General features: G+C 42.6%; 1 protein-coding gene across 2 annotated transcripts; it reads right to left on the reverse strand.

Annotated features, from left to right (window-relative positions):
- Positions 1–20,823: 20,823 nt before the first annotated feature.
- On the reverse strand, positions 20,824–25,786 carry LOC136482347 (chromophore lyase CRL, chloroplastic-like). Of its 2 annotated transcripts, XM_066479553.1 has the most exons (10): positions 25,438–25,786; positions 24,866–24,915; positions 23,659–23,719; positions 23,544–23,579; positions 23,124–23,174; positions 22,882–22,947; positions 22,351–22,443; positions 21,417–21,521; positions 21,160–21,252; positions 20,824–21,063 (listed from the first exon to the last, which is right to left on the reverse strand). In XM_066479553.1, exons 1-10 carry the CDS (start codon positions 25,603–25,605, stop codon positions 20,920–20,922), a joined length of 867 nt encoding a protein of 288 aa, XP_066335650.1. In that variant the 5' UTR covers positions 25,606–25,786; the 3' UTR covers positions 20,824–20,919. The 2 variants fall into 2 exon arrangements, with proteins under 2 accessions (XP_066335650.1, XP_066335651.1); XM_066479554.1 differs by lacking the exon at positions 22,882–22,947 and having other exon boundaries at positions 25,438–25,784.
- Positions 25,787–26,777: the final 991 nt, after the last annotated feature.

The raw sequence follows: 26,777 nt of genomic DNA on the forward strand, positions 1-26,777 counted from the left end.
CTTAAGGAGGGCGGACACGGGTACCCCCAGAAACCGGGCCAAGCTCCAATACTCGTTCCCCCTTTCATCACCTTAACCATGATGCTATAAGCATCCTTACTTCTCCATTATTATCGTAGCCATTAATCATCATTAATCATTAATCATCATTAAAGTAATCATTAGTCATCATTACTATCATTAACATGTAGAAGTGGTGAGTGGAGCAGCTAAGCATAACTACACTACCCAATCATAGAAACCCCAAGTAAATACAAGAAAGGTAATCATAGGGCTAGTCATGTACTTAGGGTTTACATAATTTAGACACATGCAATGAAAGTAAAGTGAATTATAAATGAATAGGAGCAATCTGATCAAATGATGCCTGCACTTGCCTTTTTTCCAAAGTTTAGCTGCTCAGAAGTCTTCGACTTCTATCTTTTGGTCTCCAACTTTTGCTTCGACTGTCGGTCCTCAGCTCCTGGTCTTCAACGCTATCGAAACGCGCTTCCTCTACTCGAAGCAACCAAGCAACACAAATAGACAAACAAACAAACACAACTATCGATACATCACTCAAAAGGAGAAGCTTGAAAAGAGCGCACTAATCGGAAAGGCTCGGTGCTACGGTCACCAGAGCGCAAGAACAATGGAAAACGGAGCTATCGTTGAAAGGACGCGAATATCGATAGGTTGTACAACATCACAAAGAATAGACTATAGGTTTGATTCATTTTAGTTAATGAGGTGATGGACATTTCATAAAAATATCCCAAAGTTCAACTAACCAAATGATATTGAATTATAAAAGCCTGAGTTAAACCTTAGTCACATAAATATTTAATAGTATTTAAGTTAGTCAAATATTTGTAATTTAGAAAACATAGAAAATGTGAGACTAGCTAATTGAATCCTTATATATGTCATGTTTAAACTAAACAAGTTATAATTAATAAACACACATTCAAGTTGATATTAATTAAGTTAACATTTATTTATAAAAAGACCAGATGAAACCCTAAATTACTTTTAATTAGAAACTTGATTGCATAAATATTAATCAAACTAATATTTAACTTATAAAATGTAGAGGTGTGAGACATGCTACACGTTGCTACTAACACGTAACTTACATCGGCACGATCGCAACGCAACAAAAATGGAATTATAAGCCTTGATTGCTTTTAATTAGAAAGCTATTAAATAAATATAAATCAAATTGCATTTAAATTCATAATTGAGTGACATGATTAACAATACCGCTATTGCGTAGAGTGTGATGTCACGAAACTAACGCAACTGGAACGAACTGAAACAGAGCTAAAACAATTAAACGGCAGGGATTAAAAGATCCATGGTAATTCTATAAATAGGAGCATCTTCTACCTTGGGCTGGAGGAGCTCGTGGCCTCCATGGCCACTGCTGCTGCTGTGCACGGGGAAGGGAGGGGCCTCGGCCAACCGGCCAGCCGGAGGCACGGCACGGCAGCACAAAGGCCACGGTGGCGCGGGCCCGCACGTGGGGTCAGCTGGGACAGGGCCGCACGGGGCTGCTCCTGCCCGCACGAGGCAGCGGTGGCTGCCTGCTGCACGCCATGCAAGGGCGCGCGAATGGCGAGGGTGCAGGGCCCAAGGTCACGGGGTGCGGTGCAGCCGTGGGGCTGGGACGCGAGACGAGGCCGTGGTGGCGCCGGGTGGTCGGAGACGACGAAGAACAAGGCCGGCGATGGTGTTCCTCACTGGAGAAGACAAAGAAGGGTTAGGGAAACGATCAACAGATAACGGATTCGCGAAAATGAGTATACCACGGTGAAGAGAATGACGAGGGCTACCTCTTGGTGGTGGTGGTTGATGCCGAAACGCGATGGTTTCACCAAAAAAGCTCATCGGAAGTTCACGGGAAACCTACGACAACATATATATAGTTGCAGGGTTTGGAAATGTTTCGGAATTTCTTAATCTTGGGATTTATTTCCTGCTTACAAATAATTTTAGGAAATTCCTGAAATCATATTTAAGCCACGAAAAAATCACAAAAATTAGAGAAAATTCTAAGAAAATTTCCCAAGGTAGATATGAACATGAAGGATCAAAATGAAGAGTTTGGAACTCATGAAAAGATTATTGAGATGATCGAGGAAAAAGATTAAGCTCAAGGAAAAAAGAATTTAACTCCAGAAAAGGTTGGTGTCACATCCGGCCCAGTTTGGAATTTGGCCTATAGTGGCTCATGTGCATGTTAATGAGATATTGTGGAGAGTTTAGTCCCACCTTGATTGTTAAAGGTGGGATAGACCAACATATAAGGCTTCTAGAGTCCATCCCACCATCCCTGGGTTAATCCTTTTACGCGAAGCGAGGATGAAAGTATAAGTGTGATGGTGTAGGTGTGGTACACTTAATGTGCAGAGTGGATCTAAGCCGTTTGGACTCTAGGGTGTTACAAATGGTATTAGAGCCGACCTTCACTGCCACTGGCGCATGCGGGTCAGGTGCGCGAACATGGAGTTCATTGCATGTGTATGCCCTACAGGGTGCACGGCATGGCACATGTGCCAGCACTAGACGCACGGTCGCGTGTGCTAAGAGGGAACATTCCTAGTAATCGTTTGCCCGGTTGTGGGTGTGTTGGGCCAATGAGGACATCGGTTCCTTTGAGGGGGGTGTATGTCACATCCGGCCCAGTTTAGAATTTGGCCCATAGTTGCCCATGTGCATGTTACTGAGAATTGTAGAGAGTTTAGTCCCACCTTGATTGTTAAATGTGGGATAGACCAACATATAAGGCTTCTAGAGTCCATCCCACCATCCCCAAGTTAATTCTTTTACGCGAAGCGAAGACGAAAGCGTAAGTGGGTTGGTGATAGGTGTGGTACACTCAATATGTAGGGTGGATCTAAGCCATTTGGACTCTAGGGCGTTACAGTTGGAAAATTTCCCGAAGAGAAAGAAACGTCGTCCTATCGTATTTTGAAACCATTTGCACTCACAAACACCAAAAACAAGCATCAGACAAGCACCACATCAACAAAAGCCTATCAAATTAATTTCAAAACATTTGAAACACCATTTTTATTTAAGAAAAATATACAGAAATCTAAACTAATGTTGACAAATTTTATCCAAATAATAAAATCCTTCCTTTTATTTAGTGTTTTCTAATAACAACCCAAAATAGAAATTTTGGGGTGTTATACCTATGGATGAATATAAAGATAAATTTGACTATTCTAAGCATATAACCAAAGTAAAAACAGCCATGTAGATAAGAATATAACATGTTAATAATGAAGTCTCACAAGATATGAAAGTGAAGATACAATAGCTTTACCAAGCCTCCGAGATTAGATCCAGAATTTGAGCATGAGCCCAACTTGACCCGAACTCCCGAGCTAATAATCTACTACATTGGAGACCTCTAGATTTATTCCTCCTGGTGTGTCTTGATCCGAATGGATGTGTTTCTAGAGAGGGTTTGGGGTCCTTTTATAGGGGGAGGTGGAGTAGGGGCTAATCTAGCGCCACGTCAATGATCCACGTCATGTTCCTCGCCCACCATTGGATGAAACCGACTTGAATGCATTGTGGAGATTGATCCTTAGAGGCGGTAGAAGATCCCTACGGCTAGCTGGTGGGACAAGGGTGGTCAGCCAACCCCACCTCTGGCTCCTTCGTGGATCTATCTTCTATCAGGTGTCCCACATGTCATAGAGTGGCTGGAACTTTGGTGTTGGTCATATATAGGTCAGCCGACCAATATATGACCATCATATATGACATGAGGGTCATCTCCTCTAACATGTAGCTTGGTCCCACTGTCATAGTATGGTATGGGTCAGTTTTCTAGATAAACCCTCCTACATTCACAGAATCACCAAAACAAGTGAAAATGCTCAGTTTAAACCTCTACACCTATGTTGGTGATGGATTTTAAGGATAAATGCAGGTCATATTGATGACTTATAGTTGATGTTAATGACCATCAACACATTCCTATGGTACTCGTACTCTGAAATTATAATTTCTTCTAATAATTACTAGGATACGATGCAGAAAGAGAAGAAAATAGATGTAGCCACACTAACCATGCAGTTAAAATAAAACATGCTATGTTAGAGGCACTGACCTAGTGTATGCGGCCTGAGTAGCGGACTAAAGGTTCCCGCAATGATGGAATCTACTTATCTACAGAGTGAAGCAAATCAACATTGATAACAAGATGATTGAAATCAAAGCCTAAAAAGGAAACTACAGATGCATTTTGGGGGATAAGGTTCAGTAACTTCAGATGTTGCTTGGTATGGAAGTTGCCTTGGTTGATGTCTAGTGGATGTTCTCAAGGTTGAAGAAGGTGACATGGTTGATGTAGATCTACGCCATGAAGGTGTTATGGTTTGGTAAGGAGCGATAATGAATGGTGCTACAGTGAAGTGGGTAGTGAAAATGAGTGGAGGCAATAGGGTGAGGTGAGTAGTGGTGTGTCAGTCTAGGGGTGATAACAAGTGGCGACGCTGCAGTGAGGTGAGGCAAGGTGACACCATGGTGAGTGGCTTGGGATGTTGGGAGTGAGGATAGATTTTTAAACTGGACAACTACAAAGGGATATGGCTACCACCCCAGACAGTGGTGTCCGCTTGGCTAGTGAGCTCTCCTTCATGGTCGGCACCTTCGCTCCAGGCTAAGTCCTCAACTTTGGGACCTTGGCCTACATCACCGACTACTACGATGAGCTTCGTCTACTCCATGAGGCTGCACTGGTGGGCATCGAGCCCCCAGCGTCATCCCCTCCACCAGGGCCCTCAAGGGTAGATCTTGAGGTCCTGGCCCAATAGATCTGGCATAGCCTGGCCAGACCCCACTGTGTTGGAACACCGTCAGATCTTCTACATACTGGTGAAAGTTCATCAATAGACCACTACCGGTGAGGCGCTCCCGCCGCCTCATCACTTCTGGTACAACCTCCCATATCTACCCTTGGGAGTCTAGAGCACGGCGGAGTCCTTATAGATGGAGCTAGAGCACCTCATCATCCATGAGGCTCCCCGGAGCCCCATCCTCTCCAACGCAGCAGGGGCCGATGCCCCTTCACTATGCACCTTCTTCGTGACCCTCCAAGGAAGTAACCTAGAGCATCACTCCAGCGACACCGAGCACAGCATGATGTTTCATGGACGTCATCGTGCCAACAACAAGGCTCTCGCTGAGCGAGCGCACAGGCTCGCATCGCCAGACCGAAGCCCCGAATACTGTGCGGACCGCCCTAGGGAGGGTGCAGGCCGACTACAAGCGGGGTGGGTGGGCCAAGAAGACACCGTGATGGAGTGCATGCCCCAAAAGCATAAACTCACATAGCAACACTGTGTGTGGCCCCCGCCAGCGACAGGCGGAGAAGAAGAGGCGACGTCGGCACCTGGTCCATCCGGCTCTCGGAGCACATTCGGTGCACCCAGTGACAGTAGCGGCACGGCAGGTCCCTCCACCCAGGTGCTTGGTCCCCAAGAGGAGCTAGCCTAGTCAAAGGGAGGCCCAGCCCTTTCCCACAACGGAAGACCCTCGCCAAGCTAATCCCCCGAGGGGCCAACGTCGGATTTGAACAAGGACGCCCCTGCCTCTATCCTCCGTCGAGCATCCAGGGGGAGGGCAGAAACCTACACAACTCCTTCTTGACTTCCTGCATTTTAGTTTTCCTAGGCTAAATATTGACTTCACTTCCTATTCACCGTTAATCCCCCCTCCTCCTGGTAAGCATGAAGTGCCACTCACACACCACTCGCCAAGCCGACCGGCCTTCTCCTCCCGGTCTATTTGTGCTTCTCGGCTCCCCGACCTAGCGCTAGCGCCAGTGCGCCATCGAAAGGGGTCATGAACCCTGGCCACTCATGGCATGGCCAAGGATCTCATGGGAAATGAGACTCCAAATACCGATCGGGGAAAGGCCATGGGCACCCAGGAAGCAGAACAATAGGGGCAGCAAAGAAATGGCAAACAAACAAACTTAATATTTACAAAAACATTAAATTGTTTCAGGGATATCACCCCATTGTTTAGCCATAGAGCACACGCTGGTTGATCTTTCTTCTCTCATAGGCACGGGCGGGGAGGCACAGCTTGCGGCCATCACCCTTCGCGGTCTGGTGAAGGGCTATAAAGGACCACATCTAGCGGGGCAATCGCCAGGACAGCGTCAGCAGCTTCCTCCAAGTGGGGCATCAGGAGCACCATGTAGGGACCGAATTGGCCCGAACCAGGATAAACCGTTGCGTCTCCTCTATATGATTCTTGTGTTCCTGAGTCCACCCAAGCCACCGGAGACCCGTACTCTAACACCAATTCGAACAACATGCTTGCCACGATTTTGACCCCACGACAACGGTTGCATTTTGTGACTGCCTATGTTAATGTTTGGGTAGTGTCTCGCAGAATTATTTTTGTAGTAGTGCTAGCACCCTAGAGATTAAAGTAGATGATAGCCCAAGACAGTTAGTACATGTTGACATAAAAAATAAGGAATGGTCCACTTGCCATACTAGGGCACCATAGTTTAACATAGCAAGCAAACTACCAATATGCAGACAGCCCATATGATCCATATATCAATCCAATAATATGTTATCCTCGTTAATAATAGGTAACTTCTATAGGATCTATCAAATATCGTAATCAAATGTATAGGCTAGTAACTCATTTAGTTTGTTGGGGGTAAGGGCAGCTGCGCCAACCCTTCCATGTAAAAAGGACCAAGGCCCAAATGGTCCAAGGACTTCCATGTAATTTTTAAACTAAAGGAGGTAGGAAGGAAGATTGCCTCCTCCCACCTCCCATATAAATAGAGCCCAAGGGGCCACAAGGGCATGTAGTTCTCCCTAGATTCTAATAACTCTAGTCTTCAGTATTTCCTTCCACTTTCTTCTTCCTGAGCAGGACTACCTTAGCTCACCCTTCACCCTAGTGAAGGTACCCTCATCCCGGTGAAGCACAAGCAAAGGACTATAACCACCACATAGTATGAAGTTAAAAGATTATATACATTATTACAAGGTGTAAAATCAACCCAGCTAGTAACTCAAGTATTATTATACATACAAAGTAGTTGGATAAATCTCAATGCACCAAAAAATCACCAATATTAGAAATAAATAGAAGTGTGAAAGACCAACTGAACTATTTAGGCATTCGTGATATTAGAACAAATTTGAGTGACTAACAAGGATGCTTAAACACTATAACCATTATGTTTGTCTGAAAATGTTACCTGGGGTAGAAAATTACTTCACTGTCCACTAAAAGAATCTGCAAGTGGATTCTCGAGCCTGAAAATAGTAAACCATTTTAGTTTTTTAAAATAGAAGCCTTGAAAAAACAAGAAGAGCTAAGAAATTACACTGCTAGGATATCAACATAAGTTGGTGCTGCAGCATAGCTAATGACAATCCTCTATAGTAGGTCTGAAAAAAAAATTCTTCTAATGTTTTAGCAAATGTTGTGTCGGCTTCTTCTAAATTCAGCTGTTTGAGACAATATGAAATGTATCAGCAAATCATAGACATGAAGCTATGTCCTACTACTAAGGTGTCGTCTGAATCCTCAAGGGATTCTAGCAATCTGGATTCTAAATTAGGATTCAAGAATCTAGATTTTACATAGTCAAAATCTGTACCCGTTTGGATCTATTATTCTACTTTCAGATATTAACTATTTCAAGGGTCCTTTTCTCCACAATGCCCCAGTGCATTTCTTGTTACAGCTATCTTGGAAGAAAGCTTACTATACTCTACTAGTACTAGACATGGCTCATCTCTGTTATAGTGAATGAAATATGCTAGTCAAGCACTTATAGATTTTAATATGAGATTATCATTGCTCTGGATCTGACATCCAGTAGTCATGATACCCACAAATTTGGAAAGAGTTAACACAAGACTGATTCAATAAGGAAACAAGAATGATCCAACAAGCGATGTCATACCAAGCTTGCGTCGGCACTTGGCTGTCGTTTCTTGCTGCTCGTCGTCTGCGCCCGCGGAGGCCAGCTCGGTGAGGACGCGGTTACACAGAGCAAAGACGGTTGTGGCGACTGTGATGGTGATTCACAGGGATTGTGCCATAGCAGTGTTGGCGGCTGGCTCCTTCTGTAGCATCAGTCAGACAGTCTGGGGTGGTGGCGCATGGCACTGTCTGCTCGAATCGCGCGCCTCTTGGACAGGACGCAAGGGTGGTGGTGGGAACGGCCGGAGGAAGAAGACAAGTTGCAGGGTAAAATCATCTTTTCGCATGCTGGAAGGGGTAGTATCTGACGTTATCTAGGCTCCGCTAGATTCTCAGGTTACAAGAATTTGTCATCCAGATTTTTACTATCTCCGTCGTTATCTCACCCGTTTGGATGCCGTCGGATTATTTTATCTGATTTTGGGATTCTATAATCCGATCCAAATGGGGCCTAAAAGACATAAACTAACTCCATACATGTTTATAGACATGGTTGAAGTAATTTCTTGCAAAATGTAGACATCCCAACCGCTGAATCGTGTATTTACCGTTCATAATCCACTTGTTTCTAGGATCAAGCACAGCATTGTGATGATATACTATATCCATGACATGAACATTTTTTACATCATTCACCCATCTCAAATAATAACCAGCTATAGAATCAAGATTAGAGTAGTAATTGGCGTGTATTAAGTGGTGAACTATGTTGTCCAATAAGTTGAATTGCTTAACTCTATCAGTATAACCAGACAAAACTGGATGGTTGGTCAAGAACTAGATGAATGGATCAAGAAAAGTGCTGGTAATAAAGAGGATATTCTCCACTATCCTTGAAAATATCACTGGTAAAGATCTTATAAAGTGCTAAAAAGTCGTTACTGCAAGATGATGCAGTAAAGTTGACCTCCATAACACTCGTGTCAAACATAACCATTGTCCTGTTGAAAACTCTTATCTATTTGCTTTCAAATTTCCCATCAAAACTTTGTCCAGCAGGATGCCTTCCACATAAGAATACCAAAATTTGATGAATATGATATGCAGTGAATGTTGATAAGAAAGTAACTGAAGTTCTCTTTGTTTTCTGGTTTGTTGAGAACTGAGACAATTTGACTTGTGGAAAAAACTGCCAAGATTTGTCTCGAGCAACTCATCAATTGTCTCAGAATTAATGTCAGGGATCCTGCAAATATAAATCAACATCAGAATGCATATATATCATCAGATCATAATGAAACTAACAACCCATTGCATTAAAGAATAGGTATGGGGTTTGTTTTGTATTAACCTGCTAGCCCTTTCTAGACCTTATGTGTATTATTGAATCTTTGAAGATCGAATAGCATCCAACAGATTTCTTGGGTTTAAAAGGTTTTCCACCATAAGTCGTGAACATATCACAAGCCATCATTCCTGCCTTATGACATGCAGACTGTATCATTTCTTTAACTGATGTTGTAGTTAGATCTTATAGCATTGATAATTTCTTTCCACAAATCTTGATGATAAACTGCAGTCAGAACAAAACAAAAGGAATCAAATATGCAGTCAAAATGAAGGACAGAGAAAGACGACCGAGGAGGGTGAATGGGAGCCAATTCAAAATTCCTCTCGGAATGGCTACTGTCCCAGAATCACCACCAAAAACACCGAACAGTCCAAGTGTGATGCCCTCGAGCCAATTGGTGGCTAAATGTTCACTAGGAACACAACGGAGCACCACAGAGACATGGAAAAACGACACAACATCGACAGAATGGTGCTCTCCACCTCTATCAAGAAGAGGCAAGAGCCCCGCTCCAAACCCTCAAGCCAACATGTGACTAGAGAGTTGAGAAAAGTTACTTGGAACTGCAGCAAGCCCAGTGGTGGAGTGTGAATCAAGATCAAGAGGGGGCCAATTATACTGTAGCCTTGAGGTTTATTACAAGCAGCTATGCTCAAAATCATACTGTTACTACTTATTACTGCACTAGTAACTAGTTGGTTCACTTTCTAGCTATTGCAACAATATTATTGGTAGCACTAATTTTTATGGTTACTGCAACTATATCTACACATGCTGCTGAGAGTCATTTCTATGGTTACAGGTACTGACATTAGTTTACTTGCTGCTGCAGCTTTGCACTGACATTTCTATAGTTACTCATGCAACAGCTATGTATATAGAGGTCCTCACAGACCAGGGGGGGTCGGGGCCCAGGTTGGCTGCCACTGAGCTCCGCCAGTGAGCAAGCCAACGGAATAGACGAAACACGAAATGGAACAACAAAACTCGCAAAACATGAAAACATGCCACTGCTCAACAGCCAAGTCGGCCTGGCCAATTGTACACCCGGCCTAGCCGGTTCTTGTGCACATTGGCTAGGTCTGGCCGCTGGTGCACTACTACATATAGACCTACAACGTTCGGTTCGTAACCCCCCATCGCAGCTATTTTTCAGCCTCGGCAGTATACACTCGACGGTGATAGTCGAAGCCATCACGGTCGGCTAGGAACCGACTGTGTCGAATCTCAACACCGTCGCATTGGTCAATGATCTGCCTGTGTCGAGGCTAACATCATTGTCGTGTGAGCACATCAACCGCTTATGTAGTGGTCACCAACACCATTGCCTTGTACTTCGACCCGATTGTCTAAAATGCGGGTTCACTGTCGGTTTGATGTCCGAGACGTCTGTGTAGAGGTAAACATCATCGTCACTTCAGCGTATGAACCGTCAGTACAAAGGTCATGGTCACCGTCGCCTTGCACCATGACTTCCTTTGATGATCCTTTAGTTGGTGTCGGGTTACTAAAAGATTCAGCGGTGATATACTTTTGATCACAGCCGCATCAAACATATAGCGACAGTGTTGGATGTTTACACCACCACCGACGATGGTGATAACAAAACAATGAACGGCGCTTACATCCGATGGTGACAGAATTTCATCCGGTTTCACAATATTTACTAATTTAGCTGGGCCCTTAGTAGCTTACTAAACACAAAGTATATATATATAATCATTACATCAATAAATCATGTTCACAAACAAGAGCACTTTGTACAATAACAATGGACGATACCATAACATATTTTTAAACTAATGTCCTAACACAAGCGGTACATAGATTGCATACTAAAGTTATTAATCTCTATAGACTTACATAACGAAACAATGTTGTTGTGCTCCTCCTATGTGGCACTCCTGCTTGTAAGGCAAAATGAATATAATTAGTGCATCATTCAGATTGGTAGCCAATGCACCATGGAACCCCTCTTCTTCATCTCTGATCCAATGTGGGAAAATTGTTGAAAAACACGTAGACTCCACAACCGAAACAAAGCAGCAGAATTAATAGTATTAAACATACCATTCCTTTAGTTAACAAGCCAAAATTGGCCTATACATAGAATGAAAACAATTCCCTACTTGAACAAAGACATGTCGTGAGGACGAAATACGACAAATGCACCTTTACTGCTCTGCTAATCACTCCATGAACAAGGGAACATAAGGAAGATAGTAAGGCCTATTCATATAAAACGCCCTCTTGGTCTACAAAAGTGGATGACACGAGCATGGATGACAAGAACCTTTCTGCAGTCCATATCATATGCAATCAGTGTTCTATCCTTTCCAACAAGGAAAATGAAATTCTATTTTGGGTGAACTATAATCACTCTATAGTCCACATCACAAAGCTCAGAACCAACGTTAATATTGATATGTCCAAACTATTTCTCCATGTCCACAACATACTTCAATCTCTATTTATCAGTACCATAGTCTTCAAGTGTCCACACTAAAAGCCAAGGCATATTGTGAAAATCAGCACAACACACATAGGTGACCCTGAGCTTGATGGATGGACATTTTAGCACCACATGGTTTACGAATTGTCCTCCATGTCTTTCCCTCCATATCCACAGCAACTATCATACAGTACTCAAGCATGTGCATAAAACCATTAAGAAAAAACACTTCTCGATTTTGAACATAGTACAATACCCTCACCCCATTCAGATTCCTTAAAGATCCATGCTACAGTTTTAGATGAGTAGATCTCCACACCTACGCACGCACCCTCCACCTCCACAAATTCAATTACATAGAAGTGCGAGGACATTGGGTCGAAACCTAAGTGAGCCTAACCAACAGAACGGATGCTATGCGGTAGTACATGCCATTTGTCGGTTGCCGGATTGCAGACAACATAGTGATGTAATCCATCAGGCCTAGCACACCATCAAAGGATGAGGCCACTACAGCAATCTGAGACCAGGACTTTATGAAGGGGGTAGGGCAAGAAGGACAAGGAGCGCCATTTACCAGTGATGCTAGTGAAGTGGCATTTACCCTTCCACCAGCTGCTATAGAAGAAGCCGATGACAGTCTGGGAAAGCTTCTTACGGTGATAGGAGTCGAAGATGATGGGCTTCTGGGAGCGACAAACACACTTGCAGCAGCACAAGGACCGGGCGAGGAGGCAGCGGAAGATGTCGGCAACAGTCACATCATCTGAGAGGTTGTCCACTGCGTTCCTCATGTTGAGAGCCTCCTTCATCTAGAAGGACACCACCAGCCAAAGAGATGAAGCCGCCCTACCATGGAATTGCATCAATAAATATTAGTAAGGAGAAGAGTTTCAAGAAGAAGGGACAGTGATGCAAGTAAGGCCTTATTACACTTACCTTTGGATCTAGTGGCGGTGAGCACGAGTGGCAACACCGGTGAAAGCAGCAGCTCGGTCACTGATGGATCTGTGTGGGCAAGGCGATGATGTGCACCGACGCGAAGTAAGAGCTAAGCAGTGGTGATGAGCAGGAGCGGCGATGACAAATGGTAGCAATGAGGACAAGAAAAGCTATGTGTGGGAGGGAGGGAGGGGCGGCGAGGGGTGTTGGGTGTGGGGGTTGCTTGCTCTCTGTGTAACTTTTATGACACGTGGGAATCGAAATTTCATTAGTTCCACGTAGGAGGGCTCAAACGTGGGATTAGAAATTTTGCATCTAAGCAGCGGTGAATGCACGGTACCATCACCAGTGACTGGGAATCAAAATTTTGTTAGTACCACTCAGAGACCACCGTATCATATGGTGATGAACAATAAGACACACAATTTTAACATTTGGCATTGAAACAAAGCCAAACTGTGCACTTAGAGAACTAAGAAAAGTGTAATTTCAGTACTCAGATTGAAAGGAAGCCAACTTGAGTTCGATGGTGAATAATAAGGCACACAAATTTACATTGAAAGAAAGCCAACTACGCACTTACAAAATATAAAGAAAGCTAGCACAATAATGCCAGTACTAGGATTGAAAGGAATCTAACTTAAGTTCCATACATTCATACCAAATAAGTAGGTTGACACTACCAAGCTAATAAGCATGCCAAAAGCTAAAATGTAGATACTAATTAGGCCAACACTATGCCAAAGATAAAAGGCCTTCATATGTACATCATTCGTTGCATAATTAATCATTCTCCATGTAGATTCTAGTCGACCTCCATGGGATCATTGTGAATCTCCATAAGATCCTACAGATTGTGGTCGTTCTCCATGGGATCGTTGTCAATTTCCATGTCATCCCGAGCCTTGAACACTACAACACTGTCCACATCCATTGGTACACTTTCATCTAGCTCATCAACTTTGTTCACAAAGCACTGACTCAGTGAACCAATACTAAGGACAATAAGGCCCACAAGTTGCACTCCACGAAGATAAAACGCCACAAACTCCAAAATGAGAAGATGCATTTTCATCTGCAAATCAAAGAAAATGATTGTAGCTAGATTCAGAAAGGTCCGATTCACTACAAAGGAATATAGAATCCAGTGTATTACCTTAGATCCGGATGGAGTAGAGAAGCAGGGATGGCGCGCTGAAGATTTACGTGCAGGCGAGGTTGGAGGTGAAAGAGCAGAGAGCACGAGAGAGGCTGCCTCTTGTCTACCGCTAGCAGGGTGAAGCAGAGCAAGGGAGCAGAGTGGGGAATGGATGGGAGGGAGATGTGGAAGGACCATAGGAGTGTATATATAGTTTAATAAATTGGTTGCCCTTGTACCAGGGACCGGTGTCTAGGGAAGTAGGATGCCTCCGACACATCAACTGATACTTAGATCAACTTGCATTTATAGTTTAATAAATTAAGCACCTGGCTAATCACCTTGCATTTACTTTAACAATAGTTGTACAAAAGTAACAGATTTCAGTCTGACACATAAATTAATACTTGAATCTACAGTGGTGAACTAAGCAACTTGGCAATGAACATGCCAAGAACTAAGCTAAGTACAAAATAGGTGAAAGAAGTACAGCAAGCACATTTCTTTCTCAAAGGTACAAAATCTTCCTTCATCTTCATTGGAACCCTGGCCATTTTCTCAATCCATGGCATCTCTTCCACCTCCTATGGGCGTTATTCATTTGTTCTAACATTGGCATCCTCCTTCAACTCTCAAATCTTGTTACATAAATTCAAAATTAAAGTCTTTAGATATTTTCCATTTGGGGGATCGTACCACTCATAGAACCTGCAATCTAAGTCGTACTACGAAAAAAACCAAATTATTATAATTACAGCAGGAATTTAGCATTTGTATTGTGAAAACAGAATTAACAAGAAAGAGATCGAGTTACATTTGCCCTGCAGCATCTGTGGTACCAACGTCCTGGGTTTCCATCGCTCCACGAAATCCACCGAGGCGTCTTCAAGCCGCAGCGACACAAAAGTGGTGGCTGTATGTGTAGGGGTGGTCACGGTAAGGGATGGGCGGCCCCCTCCCATTGTAGCCTCCTCTGCTGGAAGCCAGTGTTCTTCTCGTGATGGCGCCTGGGGATGGTGCCGACCACTACGAGTTGGAGCTAGATGCAGCCATCCAATAGTTAGCGTTTAAAGTGTTGCACACTCTGAGTGAAGAGGTCGGCCCGGGTCTTTTGACTATGCTTTTGCCTCCCGCCAAGGTGCCAAAATGTCCTGGAAAACCCTCGCACTCCCGCCAAGATGAAATGTTGTGTCACCGGCGGTTCATGGTACTATCCACCTGTATAAGAAGGCATGTTTTAGATCCTCTGTGCTTACATAGAGGTGTACACGTGGACCACAATCAAGACCAACTGATTCAATTAACAGTTCAACCAAAGTAATAGTTCAATGATTATATAGTACTTATACATACTAATCCAAAGGCTTCATCAGTATATATAAACTTCATTAACATAAAAGTTTCACAAATTCTATGAGTTAATGTTGGATGTGTTGGCAGTTGCTAAGGTACTCAATTGGTTGATGCGATCCTAAAACCCAGAGGTAGTGAACCATAGCGAAGATGACAGCATCTCGGTCCATGACCACAGTGTATCTATAAAGCATGTCTACTTCTGGTCCAGTGTTGCAAAGCACATAAATCTCTCCATAAATAGGGTCTTCAACAATTCTTGTCAAATTTTGTGGTCCGAGAAGGTGACAAACAGCGGCTTCAACAATTAATCAACCGTCGGTCCAGGTGAATGCTCCATCCCCAAGTAGTAAACAACATCATCTGGAGTCCTGTTTCCACCCCTAGCCCCAAAAGGCAAGGTTGCTCGCATTGAAATGGATTCTTCCGAAGTAAGACATCTATTGCAATGAAGAAATTCCTAATATGAAAAAAGTGACACCGAACCCAAAACCAATTGCAACCAAATGCAAACAAGGGGGTGACCGAATCCATCTAACCTTCATGGGGCATTATCCATGATGACAATGCAAGGTGCACGAGGCAGGGCAAGTACAGGCAACGGGATAGAATGAAGATGAAGTAATGGGTGGGGAGAATGAAGATGAAGCAATGGGTGGGGAGAACTAATCGCTTCGTAATGGGGTTTTTTAGTTGGTCGAAGCACCGCCAAGGCGCCGATAGGGGCTGAGGAGAGTTGGGGGATGGTTCAGGCAGTCCTAGGCTTGTTGCCAAACCGACAGTCCAGATTGATCAGCAACGAGAACAAACGGCACGCAATAAATTAAACAGTATCCGTATTAAGCCAACCATTACCATGCTAATCCAATGCTATAATACAGCGATTGTCAGCTGTTGAACTGCTATTAGATTCTCATGGAAACAACCACAATCGTACATGATAGTTTTTTTCTTTTCATTCATATATATACAGAAAAAGAAAAAAAATATTCATCGTGTAGCATTATCTATAACAGGACCTAATAAAAGTCAAGAGATTAAATCCGTGCACTAGCATTTTGGAAGTAGTATTGGAAAGAACTGGCTTTGCATTTCATATAAAAAAAGTTGGTATTTAAGAGATCAAATATGTACGAATAGATTTTTTTCATTGATTCGTATATAATAGAAAGATATAATTTGGACGAGTATATGATTGTACTCGTCTAGAACATAATAACCAACCTAAACTATTAAAACTACTTATGCTAACTATAAACTACTTAATCTAAATATGATCCTCTCGCAGAGACGATCATGCTCGCCTCGCTCGCTTATGAGGAGGCAAGTCAGAATCGGGGTCATAGGAGTCAGAGGCAGAGTCGTCGTCTTCCTCCTCCTTCTCCTCCTCCTCCTCCTCTTCCGAGCAAGTCGTCCTTGCTAGACGACTCACTGCTTGGAAACTTGATGGGGGCTTTTGCCATTTTCTTTGAAGATTGGAAGAGAAGGGGATGATGGATGAAGAAGAAGGGTGGTTTCATAGGGCACCGGGCTTGAAGAATATGTAGAGCAATGGGTGCAGCTCTTTGACTACACCCGGTGGAAGTAATGGTGATTTTGACGGCGTTGGAACTTGGAGGCATTCAACACTCACACAGAATTTACCATCGGTAGACCAAACGCTAGTTTAGGGTCGGCGGCCAAAACAGGTATCCCAGTCTATAACACCCCCACGTCCAAAACTGCTTATATAGCCCAGCTCTGTACGTGAAACGGGCCTGCATATACGTAGCACCTATCTTACACTTTTGTCCTCGCTTCGTGTAAAAGGGTTAACCCAGAGATTCTATGTTTGGAACAACAAGGATTATAAGCTGGCCATCATCCTTCTAAACTTCCAAGGTGGGGGTTACATTCACCCCCTTAAGGTCTGACGTCCTCGGCAGCTCACCACATATCTGTGGCAGATGTCTAGGACCACCCCTTAGTACACCCCTCCACAAGCACATACAGCAAGGGTTGAGGCTCCGAATACCATCTATAACACTCCACGTCCAAAACTGCTTATATGGCCTAGCTCCGCACGTGGAACGGTCCTGCATATGCGTAGCACCTCTTTTACACTTTCGTCCTCGCTTCGTATAAAAGGGTTAACTCGAAGGTGCTACGTTTGGAACAAGGATTATAAGCTGGCCTTCACCCTCCTAAACTTCCAAGGTGGTACTAAACCCAACAACAACAACTCCACAACTACTACAGGCTACTAATGGGCTGGGTGTTACACAGTCGGCTCGGCTTTTCATACGACGGAGAAAATGCAACCTCAATACCACTGCCGCATCTATCGTTAACCTGTCGGTGGTAGAAATTTCAACTGCTGGTTTCATTCCTTAGGAGGCCACGCTATCGGTCCAACCGACAGTGGAAGTATCACATTGTCACTTATGCCTTCTATGGCAGGGAAAGTGGCGACAGAGGTAGCTCAATCTGTAGTAGTGGTGTCCCATCTTGGCCGGCCTTTGGCTCGGGCTGACCGACTGAGACCTGATCTAGACGGGTCCTGGCCGGCCTAGCCAGATGCTAGATCCGCTTGGCTGGCTGCCAAATGTCCTGGCTGGCTCGAGGAGACAAACCGGCCTGGTTGGATGGCTGGGTCGGCTAAGCTGGTTTGGATGACTAGCACCCCAAAAATCCCTCTCCAAAAGCCAAAATCGATCCAAACTTGCTCCAAAAATTTCCAAACTTTGCAAGAATGATTTTGTTAGATATTTTTACTCCAGTAATACCAATCAGCGTATTCACGTACATGGAATCATATGGATAGCACAAAAGACACATGGATTTATACGGGTTCAGGTATATGGTACCCTACGTCCATTTTGAAGTGGATCTCTCTGTATTTGTACGCTCGGTTACAGGGGCGGGTAATATAGCTATACGCTAGAGTGTAAAGGATGGATCCCTATCGGGGGGCCCTACCCTCCTTATATAGCCTGGGTGGTAGGGTTACAACAGATCTGATCGACTAACAGATGTGTTTTCTAGTTTGATACATGGAAAGCATAACAGAATAATTGGATCCTATCTCATAGATATGGGGACACCGGCTATATATGTGATAACTTGATCTCCCCATCTAATGATATGCTTGGTGTACGTGGGCCTCATTCCTTGTCGTCTTCGGCCTCGTAGGCGGTTATCGGCCAGAATACAGTCGGTGAGGTAGCCCGGTCCCATATATCCCACAGTAGCCCCCGTAGGACTTGAAGATGCACCAGTCGAAGAGCCCCATCCTTCAGGCGTTATGGTCTTCTACAATCCTCGGGTGCCAGGAGGTCCCGATTAGCGTTCTTTGGGTGTCGAGGCCTTTGGTGTAATTGGAATCGAGTTCCCTCGAGTGTCGAGGTTACTCGGGTTTTCTGTTCTTCGTATGGAAGTTATCTCTCGGTGCAAAGAGTATTCGAGTGACTCTGACTCCTCAAGTACCAGAGCGTACACGCATGCTTTGACCCGCTGGTTATGCATGTCATCAAGTCCTGTTGAAGATAAGGATGAATGCATCGGGGAATCTGAACAGCCTCGTCTTCCCCACTCTGGCTATTATGCCCGTCACTCACCTGGGTGACCGCGTGGGTCACGGACGCCAACTGTTGGCCTCCTCGCTCCCATCTTCAGGGCGTGACTTAAAGCCCAGCAATGTTCTATTCTACGAAGACATGGTAGCGCATGTGGCAGACTTCGGAATTGCAAAATTGTTATATGGAGACGACAACTCCATGGTTTTTGCAACCATGCCTGGGACAATTGGGTACATGGCACCAGGTACTCCCACTTCGTTCCACCTGCTTGATATGTTTTCTGGTACATCATTTACTACTATAGCTAATTCTTCCCTTCTAGGTTTCGAAAAATTTCGGCCAGAGTATGGATCAGTTGGAAGAGCATCAAGAAGAAGCGATATATTCAGTTATGGGATCATGGTTCTTGAAGTATTCATAGGAAAGAAGCCGACGGATCCTATGTTTGTTGGAGAACTAACCCTTAGGAAGTGGGTTAGTCAAGCATTTCCAAAAAATTTAGATAGTGTTTGGTTGGTTCAACGGTAACGTAAACGTAAATAAGATTAGTTCATTTGCTTTTCCCGCCGATGAGGTCTGCAGCTTTAAATCGTTTGCGTTTTCTCGCCGATAAACGGGGCACTGTCTAGAAACAAACAGCTCCTTAAAGGACATTGTGGATGACCGGCTTCCGCAAGGTTCCTTCAATTCTTGGAGTAACTTTCTAGCGCCGATATTTGAGATAGGTTTACGGTGTTGAAGTGACGTGCCAGACCAATGAATAACGACGAATGATGTTGTTGTGAGACTGACCAAGATCAAAAAGGACACCAGAGCTTCACAGAAATGATGTGGTGGCCCGTTTATACGCTTTGAAAGAGTGCTCCCATCTTAACTTCTGACCAAATAAGTTTGCATCTTGTCTGGTGTTTGCTTGTTTATTTGATACTATATGATTTGCCGTCTTTTGTCGGGGTGTGTTTTCAGTTTTTCGATGTATTAGCAAGCCCATCAGCTGGTAAAATACCAGTCTTCTAAAGAGCTGTAAAGTAGAATACCACAGGTGCCAACGGTATGGACCTCAAACCAGATGGTATATGTTCATGGGTTGATACTGCTTTGATTTTATTCGAGTTGTTCAGTTACCATGTTTGCACGATCACTATGTTTGCAAGCAGAAGGGACAGCCAAAAGCCAGAAGTTAAAACAAACAGCCTAGTTGTTTGGCAGGCTTTTAAAAAGCTATAAAGCTATCTTCTGAGAAAATAATAAACTAAAATAAAAGCTGAAAAACATGTCCTGAGAAGCTTTTCTGGCTTTTGGTGTGGCGAGAAGCTCAAAAATTATTGCAAAAGCCCATAGAAAATAATTATAACAGTCAACATGCCAGTCCAAAGCCTAAAAGCTGCAGCTCAAACAAATAGAGACTCCAAACAAGAATATAGACATGAGCATGAGAAAGAAACATTTGGAAGCTGCGATTGCTTTATGACTGCTACTACCCGAGTACCGAGCATTATGCGGCCCCTTTTTGAAGGTAAAGTTCAATCAACCACGGTTTCCAAATAATTCCACCTACATCAGAAATCATGATACCAGTGTCACAATACACTATCTGTTGTAATGTGACTAGAACAAATCTTTTCTGACTGGCAGAATACACCATAGGGTACAATGCGACTGGGTCATCTTTAGTACTGACTTAAATCGGTTCAGACTAGGCATGTTGTAATGTTTTTTCTCTAACACGCAGAAGAGCTACGCATCATTGCATTAAGAAGAGTTGTAAAATACAACACGCACATCACCCACACACCCCTTAACTTTCAGTTACATTCGCGCCTGTCAAAGTAAAACACGACCAGCTACTAACAACGGTGGTGGGCCTAACCGTTTGCTACAGGGAGCCATGCAAGCTCCCTTGCTCCAGCTAAACACCACAGATGCGCTTCCTCTTCGATGTGTGTTAGGATTCTCTGCACGTGGCATGTTGTAATGTGGCTAGAACAAATCTTTTCTGACTAGCATAATACACCATAGGATACAATGCGACTGGGTCATCTTACGTCCTGACTTAAATCGGTTCAGACCAGGCATCATGCATCACGATACTAACCATGGACAACCAAGATGCACAGGTTGGTCAAGAAAAAAGAATGCATTAGAACTCAGTACAATATATACATACATGCTATTCACTTATTGCATTCCAATGAACAAAAAATTTAGAGCTCAGGCTCTACTGGTCATCGATTACATATGCTTTATCCAGCTTCTTCTCTAGTGACCAAGGGGCGGAGAAATTTAATGGCGAGAACATGTCGTCATATTTGGATTTGGGGGCAGGCTTGAACTCGTAAGGGCCAACCTTGGTTCCCCAAACCTGAGAGTAAGTGAGCCATTGTCAAAAGGAGACTCTTTCACGTAGTCTTGGCAAGCTATCTGGAACACTAGTGCATGAAGAGTAAAAGAAAATCACCTGGTTTCCTTCGTCGTCAAAACCTTTGTCCCAGATATGTACTTCACCATTTTTGTGGATGGACAAATCCGATGTACAATATGATGCACCACTCTATAAAATACCAGTGTTGAGATGGGAACAAGCTAAACATGACAAGGATTACCAGTAGGGGGTTCTGATGTAGTATTAAATTAAAAAGATGTCTGCAAATTATTCAGCCAGAAAGAGGAATGAATATGCAGAATTGCTGATTGAGATGAGAGCAATTAGCTCACCCAGTTGTTGGGAAAACCTTCAGGTGGAGTAGATCCTTCATATAAGCAACGTTTTCCACGACCACATCGTGACAAGTATATGGTGGTCAGATGCTCTGCGATATCCTGAACACCAAAAGTAAACCTAAATACTAGAGTGATAAATTAGATATTTAGGGTAACATTACACAGTAACTTGTGTGAATAAAAATAAGCATTGCAAGTTGTATACAGCTTAAGCTACGAATGTACTATGCAAAGCTATATCAGTTGGCGCACGACTCCATATGGAGTTACAGTGTAGATGTGAATACACATAAACATGCACAACCTACTATGTAATGGTTTACAGTTAAGTGCATAGTTTAAAATGCATTAAACAATTAAGTGGTTATGTCACATAAAAAATGGGAGAGTGCCTTTTTCCATGCAGGAACTAGGTCCTCATTAGTCATCCTAGTAGTACACTAAGTGAAGCACATAATGGACTTGATTTAGGTCAGGAGTAGCACAACAGCATTCAAGTCCATATTCAAAACACCAAAGGCTGCAAATGAATAGTAAAAGCAAAAATGGCGATCCATGGCTTATCAATACAATATCAATCAATCATATCGAAAACCCATTGAACTATCCCACATCGTCTTTGGTCTGGTGACAGATGGGATCCCTGCCTTGATAATACAAACAATGGCATTTCTATATTCTGTTGATTCATTCATTCATTGGCAACTCCACCTTGTCCCTAATTCCCTTTACACACATTAGTATGCACAGGGTGACTAAGAATAATCATTAAGCTGATTAGATTTAACTAATTGTTGTAAAATATTTCCTTTATTTCATTTTCAGCTGTCCCTCAAGACTTTAGCCACCAACAGTCATGAGTAAATGAGGGGAGAAACTTCTCAAGCAAACATTCTGAAAAGCAAGATTGTGTTCAGACATGACACACCGCAATTACTTCTTCTGGCTGTGGCCTCTGATCCTTTTGACGGTCACAGAAATTCTTGTACTCTTCAGCATCCCTAATTGCATATGAACTCAACTGTCCATTGGAAAAACAAATTTAAAATGTTATTTAATCAGCTTTGCCTGCGAAATTGATTTAAAATATTAATATCTCCCAATCAGTATTCCTAAAAGCAGGAACGTGGATGAAAAGTTGCATTGCTTCAACCAAAATGTCAATGCCACTGTAAACACCAGAAAATAAAAGTAATGATTCTTGACACTAATAGATTCACTCAAAGGTTATTAATGGCCACAAGTAAGAAAAAATCGTCAGAACAATCAAAATAAAAGTAGCACTGTACAAAATACTGTGTGCTCTAAATAGATCATTTTACACTCCCCACTATGGACAAGTTGCATCACACCAAAGCTTTTTTAACATGAGAACTGTAACTGTTGGAATGGCCTTAAGTAATGTCATGTTTTGGAACCAGATGCATATGTTTCTAGTTAATAGTTGAATAGGAGATACCCAGCTCGTTCGGCTGATCCAGTCTGTGAAGGGTGTTCGGCTGGTTTTGGCTGATTCAATAGTGTTCTGTGAGAGAGAATTTGCTCAGATGGTCTCATTTTTTACGAAGTCAAAAGTAGAGGAGAACAAACTTAATACTACTAGTAAATTCTGATAAATATTAGCAAGGATGCATCAATTTGTTCAGTACATCAACTTCACGACATTGCAGGATCTCATAGGAATGTTAAACTTGAGCTCACCTCAACATCGCATTTCATCTCCTTCAGACAGGGCTTTACCCTGTAGAATCTCTGGAGAGACCAGAACTTATCATTATTTGCACAAATGTAGAGCATATAAGATATTGGAAATATAGAATGGACACAATAGAACAGAATTCCAAATTTAATCTAAATACTATCCAATCAACAGGCATATGAAGCCTTTCTTGCAGAATAATGGAACCATATTCTCAATACTCCAAACTATTGGGATCATCAGATCATTACAGATAATATAATATCATCTTGTTTAGACTATATTGACTAGCATAACAAATAAACAATATATAAGTTTGTGCAGGAACCCAAGACTTATAAGAAATAATATCCACCATATGAATTGGTAAGTGCAAAAAAGGAGACATGTAAGAGTGACTAATACAGTTTAGAGTTACTTACTTGTCTAAAAGGCTTTTCTGGAGATCTCCAAAATGCCTGGAAAGGAAACCATGGAAATGAGATACCAAAAAGGGGCACTGTAATAAAGAAGAATGGATAGAGATAATGATCATACCTGCTCAAAGTAAAGCACCCTTGAGCCATCCACCATCTCGGTTGCAGGACATGTGAGCATTCTGGAAACGAAAGAAGGATGAATTGCAACAAAGGACAAACACGTCAGCACATGCTTAAAAAATACGTGTCTCATGCATGGAAAATTGAGTTGAAAAGGATTTTAAAAAAAACAGCAAATGTATGTGATCATGGGTGTGTGAACAATTTTTTTTGCATCTTAAGTGCAGATAAACAGCAATTTTTCTACATCATTAATGTTTATCACTTCTACCAAGTTACTTACATCCAAGCAAAATATTCATAATGAGTCAATGATAACAGCAGATTAGAAAGACTAATCAAGGATACAGTTAAAGAAAACGATAACAGGTCAGTGTAACCATTCAGTCACTGATCCAAGGAATGGACCAGAAAAACATTGTCCAAGGTTGAAAACATTGGATCAAATTTATGAATTCTACAATAAATATGGATCCTTTTAATGGATATATATAATAAACAATTTGCTCAAGGTTGAAAACTTGAAATACAATCAAGGTGACATAGCATTTTCACATGCATACCCTAATGGCCAGGAAGGAAGCACCAACAAAAGTACAACAGGTTTGTTAACCATCAATGATTTATCGAGTTCCATTGTTTTCTGCAGCTCCCACTGCATATTTGCTAGAAGATTCAGTATGGTGCTTTAATTAAAATTTTCAGCTGACAGACAGCAGCCAGAAAGTACAGAACTAAACCATTTAGAAAGAATGGCTGCCTTCAATCCACTATTATATCAGTAGACACTACAAGATCCCAGAGAACGTTTATATTCAAAACCCAACAAAGAAGAGATCAAATCAAAAACAGTTTGCACCAGCTGTGAAAGTATTGCATTTTCAAATCAGTCTAGAGTTATCCAGCAACTTGTAAAAAACAGACTCATAACCACCAAAGCTAAATTATCACAAACCATGGTCAGCAACCTTTATGCTTATCGACAATGTGAACTGCAGTGATCAACACTTCACAGAAAGTTTGCAGCGAATATTCGATTGGTGCGCTTGTGCATATACCTCTCTCCCAAAACAAGCCTACGATTAGTTCATAGATACTACCAGAGTACCAGACCAAGACAAAAAGCCTAATGAAATGGCAGTGGAAACACTAGTATCCGAACAAAGAAAAGGAATGCAGTGCTTTTGTTAGAATAAAATTCTGACCTCAAATTGAAGAAGTTGTCAGGATCCTTCCTCGCCTGCTCCCTCGAGAACTGTACATCAGGAAACGCATTAAGGCCGTGTTTAAATCTAGGAGTAAAGTTTAGTGATATCACATCGGATGTCACGTAGGAGCGTTCGGATAGTAATAATAAAACAAATTAAAGAAGTCCTCGGTAATCCACAAGACGAATTTATTAAGCCTAATTAATTTGTCATTAGCACATGTTTACTTTAGCACCACATTGTCAAATCATGGACTAATTAAGCTTAAAAAATTCGTCTCGTAAATTAGTCGCAGTCTGTGCAATTAATTATTATTTTAGTCTATATTTAATACTCCAGTCTAAACATCTTACGTGATAGGAAGTAAAGGAGAGGAACTAAGGCCTAAAACACGAGCATTTCTTTCCTCTATCTATCTACGTGTTAAAAGAAAAAGACGCCGCCGCATCGGGATTTTTCTCCTTGCAGCAAAAAAAAAAGGACGGAATTTTTCTGGGGAATTCTCAGTGCGGCCGCATCGGAATGCATCGGGAACCGAGCAATAGTCCAGTGTGGGAGGCCGGGGTCACCTTCTCACCGGAGAGCGCGTCGGCGACGGCTCGCGCATGGTCCCAGCGGGTGGTGGAGCGGCGAAGGCGGCGGAGCAGCAGGACGCCGCCGACGACCACGAGCGCCTTCAGCACCGCGCCCCGCACCGCCCCTCCTCCGCCTCCTGTGTCCTCTTCGCCGGAGCCCATCGCTGGGGGTCCTTCCACGGCGGCCGCGCGAGGGCCCGGCCCAGGGAGGAAATTCGCGGTTTTTGGAGGGGTCAGGGATGATTTGGATTTTGGGGAAAATCAGGAAATGGCGATGTTTTTTTTCTGTGGACCGCGGAAGCTGTGGGTTCAAGCCTTCAAGGGAAACCCAAACTAATGGCGGAGAAATTCCCAAATTCCGGTGGGTGACCTTCTCAGTTAGGGCTTCTAGCATCGTCGGTGCGTCAGGGCAGTCCCAATGAAATAACGTAGGATAAAAAAAAATACTGTTTTTCAATATATGGTTTCTATAAGTAGTAATTATTTTTTTTCTCTCTCCCAACTCTATCTTCTTCCTCCAATGGGAGTGCGGCACGAGCCGGTTAGAAACTGGTGGTTTCTCCCCAATGACGATTTCATGGTTTCTTGGTGCATTGGGTTAAGAGAAGATCTGATTTCTTCGTGAGAAAACCATTTCTAGGATTTTTGCTCTCTTTCTTCATTAATTATGTTGCCATGTCAACGCTTTACCTACGTGGCAAGTCATTTAATGAGAACAGAAACCATCATCAATACATCATTGGGACTACCCTCAGTATTCGTTATCACTTTTTAGTTATAGTTTTTTTACGAAAATTGCTATAGGGCCTATTGTTTTGAAATGGGTATTGGTATTACGGTAGTTCATGATTTTTATTCTACAATATTGTAAATTTTGAAGAATGTTAGGATATATAGTAGTTTTATTATATAGATTGTGATGAATGGATAAGTTTGGTTTGGATGAGAAAAATGAATCCGATTTCTCGTGTGAAATGCTTCCAAGCGGTATTGTAGCCTAGCCATTTGGAGTTGAAACATTTTTAGTGATTCTAGGATTTACTTAAAGGACTAAGACAGCATCGGTGTAGTTTTCGCATGATTCGTGTGCCACCTCATGTGTGCTTTTGCTACGTATTTTTTAGTTAATCATTTTTAAGTATAGTAAGTTAAAATGGGTTGTATTTGAGTTGCTTTATGCCCACAAAATGTTCTGGTTTTTTAAGAATTTTTTTTATTTATATGCTTTTTATGAAAAGCATTTTTCTGTGAATCAAAATCCAGCCTACCATCCAAACGATCATATGAAATGATTTTGATTCTTGTCTAAAACAATTCTTGAGAGAATATTCCAA

This window comes from Miscanthus floridulus, chromosome 9 (genome assembly GCF_019320115.1).
Source record: "Miscanthus floridulus cultivar M001 chromosome 9, ASM1932011v1, whole genome shotgun sequence".
Classification (NCBI taxonomy): Eukaryota; Viridiplantae; Streptophyta; class Magnoliopsida; order Poales; family Poaceae; genus Miscanthus; species Miscanthus floridulus.

What these genes read in the sequence shown, in the direction of transcription:
- LOC136482347 (XM_066479553.1), bottom strand. Translation starts at nt 25,605, where the DNA reads ATGGGCTCCGGCGAAGAGGACACAGGAGGCGGAGGAGGGGCGGTGCGG. An exon ending in GGGTGCTTTACTTTGAGCAG is followed by an intron (nt 23,580 to 23,658) that starts GTATGATCATTA and finishes TTTCCTTTCCAG; the next exon opens with GCATTTTGGAGATCTCCAGA. An exon ending in TTGACGACGAAGGAAACCAG is followed by an intron (nt 21,064 to 21,159) that starts GTGATTTTCTTT and finishes ACTTACTCTCAG; the next exon opens with GTTTGGGGAACCAAGGTTGG.